Below are 7,683 nucleotides of genomic sequence, written 5' to 3' on the forward strand. Positions count from 1 at the left end.
TGCTTAAGGGATATCAGAATGAAGTTTTTCATTCTAACCAAACTCACAAAGATGGTTAATTCAGAGGCAAATTTAAACATTCATTCAACCAATATTTACTGGGCACCCAATAAGCTTAGGTATCATTCTAGGCACTGGATAGTCAACAGGAGACACTTCTCATGGAGTACACCACAGCAGGCAAGACTCTCAGATACACATATTTAACAGTACCTAAGGCCAAAAGATGGAAGGGTGGTCACAAGAATTTGAACAAGGTATTAATCTTCCTACAGGCTATTTCCTCATTTAAATAGGGAATTTACTTTTTAGCAAACTGGTAGTCTGAGTTGTTCTATCCCTCCAAACCGTTGTTGTATGGACTTCCTTTACCTTCTTACCCTTGGCTCAGTATTTTTGAAGCCTGAAATAGCAGACCAATTAAATGTTTATTCACCCAAGATGAGATCCACTATGCCCCTCAGGAACTGAACAGATAAGCACAGTTCCAGAAGAGACTCAAACTCAACAGCATCTGCCAGCCTTCTCACTACAACTCCATTTTCCCTTGCCAGAGCTACAAAAAAGACCCGTTCAAGAGGAGCAGTAGCGAACAGCTCACTTCTGGGTCAAGATTTACTCCTGCAGTGAAATTAAACCAGTTTCTCTGATTTCACTAAACCATGGATGCTGATGGGACAAACTTTAAAAAATAGTAATACATAGTATTAGAATCACTTCCAACAAACCCAGTACTTCCTCCATCTGAATTAACACGTGGCTATGCTTGAAACATTTATAATGCAGTTTTCTTTAAACAGCTTACAGTGACTACATGGAAACACTGGTAAGGAACGAGGGTAAAATTCTTCTGGTTTACCATTAACTCCTCCATTTCCCGTTCTCAAACGACCTAGTAAAGAACATGCACGATCTCAAGTTATTTACCATAAACGTCATGAAGAAGACATAGAAAACAAGAACCAAAACCAAGTCAAATGCATTTTATTTTTAAAAAGTCCATTCACAAAACTGAATGATTAATTCAAGCTGCGCAGCAGCTAATGACTACTGCATGGCAGTGAAAATGAGTGCAGTGGCTCAGATAAAGGTCCTCGTAAGGATGGTCCTGCAAAAAAGAAAGAAGCATATACATAAGCAGGTGAAAGATTCTCCAACTACATCCATTCTCTTTACTGAGAATCCAATTGCTTTAATAGCTTCTTGCTGGCTACAGTCTGTCAGGTAACAGAACAATAGATCTTACTTTTTCTAGTTCTGAGGCACAGCCTGGCATTTTACTTTAGGAATACTAAGCAGTTACTTTATAAAAACCTACCTTTTAGCCATGAGCTTGAACTGGAATTTTGTTTAAGAGTTGCTAAGCCTGTGGTAGCACACTCCTCCCTAGAAAAGTAAACAGCCTTTAAGAACTAGCTTTTCTCAGAGACAAGTTCCATCTCAGGCTAAACCCTCCCACCCCCCACTAATGGTCCGCCCACCCTCCCACCGGCATTCTGGGGAAGATTCTAATATATTACTTTGAGCCATTGTTTTAAGTTAATAGGTCAAAAGACAGGAAGTATAGAAATTAAAGGGTAAAAATGTATCACTGTAGAAGTAATTAAAGTGCTGACTTCCTTCAGTTGGGAGCCGCCAAGAGTAGGGTGTCAACTTAAGCAATTCATTTCCAGAAAAACCAAGTTCAGCTTAACTGGACTAGTTTTGGCTCAATATATTAAAGAAAATATAAGAGAAAGCTGGATTTTAGAGAGCTATATGGATGTAAGTAAAATCTGTTCTTACCTACCAGCATAGCAATAAAACCTTTTCTCCTGGTTCTGACTGCTAGTCCTAAGAGTCAGGTGTGCCTTACTCTTGTCTGCCTCCTTCCTTGCGATGGTCACTGAAACTTCACTCCCTCCTAGCTTTCATGGAGCGTGCCGTGGCCTGCCCCTGGCTTATCTGTACTCCACATACCACAAGTGTCTACTCTCAGCTGTAGAGTGTCTGGCCTCGGAGCCATTCGCGCTATACTTGCTAGCAGTTCCTAGTAGCTGAACATCTCTCCTGGATCTTTAAAGGCATTGTCACGAATCCTGAGGTATCTGCAAACTCCCTCAATAGTTAAGGTTCCACCTGCCATATGCAAACTCAGCCAGTATCAAGCCCATGGAACTATTACCCACGCTTTCCCACCCACCTCCACCTCCCACCCAACCCCACCCAACCCCCTCCCCAAACTTCCAAGTAACACACCCATGGGATGGAATACACAGTCCTAGTGATAAACAAATCTCTATTCTACTAAGTACAATGGCACTGAAATTGAGGGTACCAAAGGGAGGGCTCAAAGGAAGCTATGTACAAATAACAATGATTGGATATTAAGTAAACTGTTATAAAGGTTTAGAAGTCATTTTCTATACAATCAACATTTTAGAATGTTTGTGTCATCTTGTGCCGTATTTAAAGGAAAACTGCAGTTAGCATGAATTAAAGTAAAATGCCTCCTCACCATAACAAATTTTTATCTCCATACAGATAATTACTAGTGTGTCAATCCATAAACCTATATATACCCACCCAACCGAACAAAAACTGCAGTTTTCCTCTAATGTAAACCTGTTTTTGTGTCAAGAGTAAATTCCTTACTGGTACTGGTCAGTTTAAAAAGGTCTCCCCAAAACTTCTAATTTGTGGATTTATGGGGTGGCATTAGCCAGCATCTGGTCTCTATTCCCTGGCAGAGTTTTGAACTTGAATTGTGATAGAAGCATTCAACATTATCAGGGGTAGTGGGTAGGGAAGGTCCAAAGCTCTGCCAGTCCCAAATCCATACAGTTGTCATTCCATTCAAGAGGGTATTAAATTGTTTATTTATTACACATGATAATGGATGATACACAAGCTTCATTCCCATCTATATCTGGTACCATAATCCAATTTAGATATATTGCATAGGATGTGCCAACAATCATATATTAATAATCAAAAAACTCCATGACTTGGCTTGGGTGACCCTTTTTCACGGTGAACTCCAAGGTCACAACGCAGTAACTGTCAGTTCAACTACACCAAGGTTTCAGAAGACAGTAGCTTCTCCACCAAAGCAGGTTGTAAATAAATTTTGAATGGAACCTGGCATCACCCTGAAGGAATACTAACTTCACACTGTTGGGGTGGTTTACCAAAATGGCTTCAGAGTAGACTAACTTTACACAGCACATTTAAAAAAAAGACACATTTATTCAGCGTCACGATCAGACTATTACATTTAGCAATCAACAGCATGGGTGCAAAAAAAAAAAAAAAAATCTACATTAAAACCCTTTGTTGGAATGCTTTACACTTTCCACAGAACAGAAACTAAAATAACCTGTTATACAATTAGTCACAAATACAGTCCTCGAGTTTTTTTGCCCATACACATGAGTATTGTCTAAAACATGTCTTCTTTGTAGCAGCTAGGCCCTGCCACCACTGTGCTTGGCTGAGTTCACAAATCTGTTGTAACCTGTAGCTTCCCTGTCACTTCTCTGGCTCTCCTCTCCTGCTAAGCTTTGTTTCCTGTTGAACAATATGGAATAAAGTTGTTAATCTAAACATATTAAGACTCAAAGCTACAATCCAATAGCAAGTCGTTTCCCACAAATTTTGCTGATCTGAATATTAACTTAATATCCACAATTTTACTGTAATTATAATGTTAACTATGTTTCACTGCTCAGCTACATTAGGGTTACTGTGTTCATTATCAATTACAAGAAAATTAAGTGAAAACAAAAAAAGCTGTTCACTTACCTGGCAGTAATCAAAACCTTCTGCCACTGCCATAGCTACTGCTGCTGCTGGAACCACCATAGCCACCTAAGAACAAATTTGTTCCCTTAAGCTTTAGGAGTATGAGTAATAACAGTAATACTTTTTATATTTGGGGCTTTCATATTTGTATCATATAAGTTCAAATTCACAAGTTTGGGCTCACATGATTTTCCTAACTGAACAAGTTACCATTCACTTAAAATTTCCTCAAGATTTTAAATTGTCCGTTTTCCTGCACCTACCCTGACTAAATGTCTAATATTTTCCTCAACTGTACTAGTTTAGCCCTCCCATACCACATATACACCATACCTTGGTTTCGGGGTTTGGCAAAGTATTGGCCTCCACCACCATAGGGGCCAGAACTTCTGCCTCCAAAGTTTCCTCCTTTCATGGGTCCAAAATTTGAAGACTGATTGTTGTAACTGCCAAAATCATTGTAGCTTCCACCACCTCCAAAATTGCTTCCTAAGAATGGAAAAGAGGACCTTTATCTGTTACTCGGGGAAAATGATAAATTCTGGTGTTCAAAGTAAAAAAGTTGCTTGATCTGCCTTGCTCCCAAAACTGGTGGCTCCAATGTTTATCTTTGTATTTTATCCCTCCTGGGCAAGGCATTCAGTTGAATAATCCAATAATTTAAGAATATTTACCCAACTCACGACGGTATAACAAATAATATATTCCCTTGCCTTGAAGACCTTTACTCATTTAGGGGCACAGCAAACACATGCTGGATACGTCAACTAAGTGCCTAAGACCCCAAGAGTTAAGACACTAAATCCTGCTCGAATCTAATCTAATTCCATCTGAAGACACCACTATCCACTTATCCATCTATCTATTTGGGAGTGAGGCGGCCCCAGCTTAAAGCTAGGAGGAGGTAGCATTGCAAGCCCGTTAATTAAAAAAGTACCATGCAGCGTTAACACACAAAAGCATCAAGTCCCCATACTAAAAGGCTAATCTAGCTATTGCACCAGTACTTGGATCACTGGATACCTACCACTACCACCGCCAAAGCCGCCTCCGCCTCCTCCGTTGTTATAGCTGTCACTCCCGCCATAGCCACTGCCCTGGTTTCCATAACCCTGTCCACCACTTCCATAGCCTCTGCTTCCTCCAGAGTAACCAGGGCCGCCTCCTCCATAACCACCTACAAGAATACAATTCTTCTCAATAAGACAAAAGTATTCAACAGTCAAATTCTGTGATAGCATGACAGCTAAAGGCCTGCTCACAACATGCTATTAGGTCAGAATTGAGCTTATCATGCACTAGAGTTTTAATCTCTATTAGCCTATTCTAAAGGTTGCCAAAACTTTTAATCTGTGGTTCCTTAAATAAAACAAAACTTACCATCATTACCAAATCCATTATAGCCATCCCCACTGCCACCATATCCACCACCACCGCGGCTGCCACCAAAGCCACCTGGAGAAAAGCAGAATTAAAACAAACAAACAAAAACCAGGTTTGAAGTATGTGGATCGCCTACAAGTCACCCCCTTCTAAGTCTAAATTTTAGGAAGCGTTAAATCAGTAAATTACTTCCGTATGCAAGACTAACTACCGGTTAGTGAGAAGCCAGAACTACATCTGGATTAAAATGTAACTTCGAATAAGACATCTGGGGGTAATTATAATTTTACCATAAACTCTCATTAGTAAACTATAACCACACAAACCTCGACCGCTGAAGTTTCCTCCACGACCAAAGTTGTCATTCCCACCAAAACCACCTCCACGACCACCACCAAAGTTTCCAGAACCACTTCGACCTGAAGAGACGAGTTTTAAGTGTTAGGCTGTACAAACTGGAATTGCTCAAAATTATGTTTAAGGTTTAAGTAAGTAACAAACTGACCTCTTTGGCTGGATGAAGCACTAGCCATCTCTTGCTTAGATAGGGCTTTCCTTACTTCACAGTTGTGGCCATTCACAGTGTGGTATTTCTGAACTGAAAAAATTTGGAGATAAAGAAAACACCAACACAGCATTTAGAATACAGCATGGATTTCAAAACCCTTAGCAAATGCCAGCCACCTGATACTTACTGACAATCTTGTCTACAGAGTCATGGTCATCAAAGGTTACAAAAGCAAAGCCTCTCTTTTTGCCACTGCCTCGGTCAGTCATGATTTCAATCACTTCAATTTTCCCATACTGTTCAAAATAATCTCTTAGATGATGTTCTTCAGTGTCTTCTTTAATGCCACCAACAAAAATCTTTTTCACAGTTAAGTGGGCACCAGGTCTTTGAGAATCCTAACACGAAAAAAATTAAGTTAACTTATATTAACAAAACCTATCCCCAAGTTAAGAATTTCAAGTTTGTTACACCCCTAAATGTTAAGTCCCCCTAGTGGCACACTTCCAAATGACTAAAGGAAGGGGGGGGGAAATCACTTACTTCTCTTGAGACCGCCCTCTTTGGTTCCACAACTCTTCCATCCACCTTGTGTGGCCTTGCATTCATGGCCGCATCCACCTCCTCCACAGTGGCGTATGTGACAAACCCGAAGCCTCTGGAGCGTTTGGTGTTTGGATCCCTCATTACCTTTAATGTTTAATACGTGGTAAGCCCCCAGAAACTATTGCCTTTTCCACCTTAAGTAAGACAATAGGAGACTTTATACCAACCCTTTGTCTGAAGCCCTTCAATTTCCCACTAACCATCTAAAGCTAATCAATTGGGAGCTTTTTAATCAGTTAAAGCCACACCTTACTTGAAACTATAATCCCATTAACATTCAGACGGTAACTACAGCAAGCGAAGCCAAAGAAATCAACGAGTTCTACGGTCCTTTGTCTCTTTCAAGTCTTACCACACAATCTGTGAGCGTTCCCCACTGCTCAAAATGGCTCCTCAGACTCTCATCGGTTGTTTCAAAGCTCAAACCTCCGATGAAGAGCTTCCGCAGCTGTTCGGGCTCTTTGGGTGACTATGAGTAGGGGAAAAAAAAGCGGTAAGTGGGGCTATAACGCAAAACACCTTCCAGCTACAAGAACCAAAACTAAAACTAGATAGCAACGTACGAAACACTTATTGTTCCTTCTGGTCGCAGCAAGCCACGTGCTTCTCCGCACTGGGGGAGGCGGTTTGTTGGGTGCTGGGTGGGCCGGGAGGCGCCGAGCGCATGCGTCCCGCACTCCCTTCGACGCACGCGCAACAAAAGGACTAGGAGGGAGGAGTACATCGCCAATATCGACTGTAAATGCTCTTTAAGAAAATCGCCCACTGAGACAAGGTAAAAAAACATATTGAATGTACTTAAGAGTTTTGCAAGGTGGACCGAGCCTGCGTGATAGCTAAGGGTTGCAGGACGGCAACCTCATGGCGAAGAGGACAAAATGGCGACCTCAACTTAGGGAGGGGTAGGCCCTGGCAGAGACCGAAGAACTGCTGAACCGGCTGGGGCAAGCAGCCAAACCAGGCCGAACCCTACTGAACTCAGGAAGGCGCGAAAAAGAAAATTTAGGTGGAGAGAGCGTCTTACTCACCTCTGACTTAGACATAACGGCAGTGGAGGGTGGGGGGCAGACGTCAACGATGCTTACTCGGCGGCGTCCACGAGCAGAAAGGAGTAATCTACCGAACGCATCTGCCAGCCTACCTTCGGCCTCGCTCTTTTATCCCGCCTCCTCGCTTTCAGCATTGGTAGACTCCGCCCCTGAGTAGCTCTGATTGGATATTTGAAATTGCTCGCCCCCTACTATTGGCCTCTGGTACTGCAGTGCTGTGTAACGTCATCCGTTTGGGCGTTCTACGCAGTCTCCACCCCTCGACGGGGGTCTATGGGTTCCCGAGTAATATTATTAACTAGTCTGATAGGCTAGTCAACCAATCATTCATGTTTGAATGCACTTAGGCTATTT

The 7,683-nt window shown here is 41.8% G+C and overlaps 1 protein-coding gene across 2 annotated transcripts; it reads right to left on the minus strand.

Annotated features, from left to right (window-relative positions):
* Nucleotides 1-2,839: 2,839 nt before the first annotated feature.
* HNRNPA1 (heterogeneous nuclear ribonucleoprotein A1) lies at nucleotides 2,840-7,405 on the minus strand. 2 transcript variants are annotated; one of them, XM_065887791.1, is made up of 11 exons: nucleotides 7,309-7,386; nucleotides 6,633-6,749; nucleotides 6,218-6,364; nucleotides 5,862-6,072; nucleotides 5,672-5,764; nucleotides 5,493-5,585; nucleotides 5,164-5,238; nucleotides 4,811-4,960; nucleotides 4,117-4,272; nucleotides 3,784-3,849; nucleotides 3,213-3,549 (listed from the first exon to the last, which is right to left on the minus strand). In XM_065887791.1, exons 1-10 carry the CDS (start codon nucleotides 7,321-7,323, stop codon nucleotides 3,794-3,796), a joined length of 1,113 nt encoding a protein of 370 aa, XP_065743863.1. In that variant the 5' UTR covers nucleotides 7,324-7,386; the 3' UTR covers nucleotides 3,213-3,549; nucleotides 3,784-3,793. The 2 variants fall into 2 exon arrangements, with proteins under 2 accessions (XP_065743865.1, XP_065743863.1); XM_065887793.1 differs by lacking the exon at nucleotides 4,811-4,960 and having other exon boundaries at nucleotides 2,840-3,549; nucleotides 7,309-7,405.
* Nucleotides 7,406-7,683: the final 278 nt, after the last annotated feature.

The sequence above is a fragment of the Phocoena phocoena genome, chromosome 11, assembly GCF_963924675.1.
Source record: "Phocoena phocoena chromosome 11, mPhoPho1.1, whole genome shotgun sequence".
NCBI lineage: Eukaryota > Metazoa > Chordata > Mammalia > Artiodactyla > Phocoenidae > Phocoena > Phocoena phocoena.

Excerpts from the sequence above, each read along its gene's own strand:
- HNRNPA1 (XM_065887791.1), bottom strand. Across the intron at positions 6,365-6,632 it reads GAACGCTCACAGATTGTGTG|GTAATGAGGGATCCAAACAC; the intron begins GTAAGACTTGAA and ends TAAACATTAAAG. Across the intron at positions 4,961-5,163 it reads TAATGGATTTGGTAATGATG|GTGGTTATGGAGGAGGCGGC; the intron begins GTAAGTTTTGTT and ends GTATTCTTGTAG.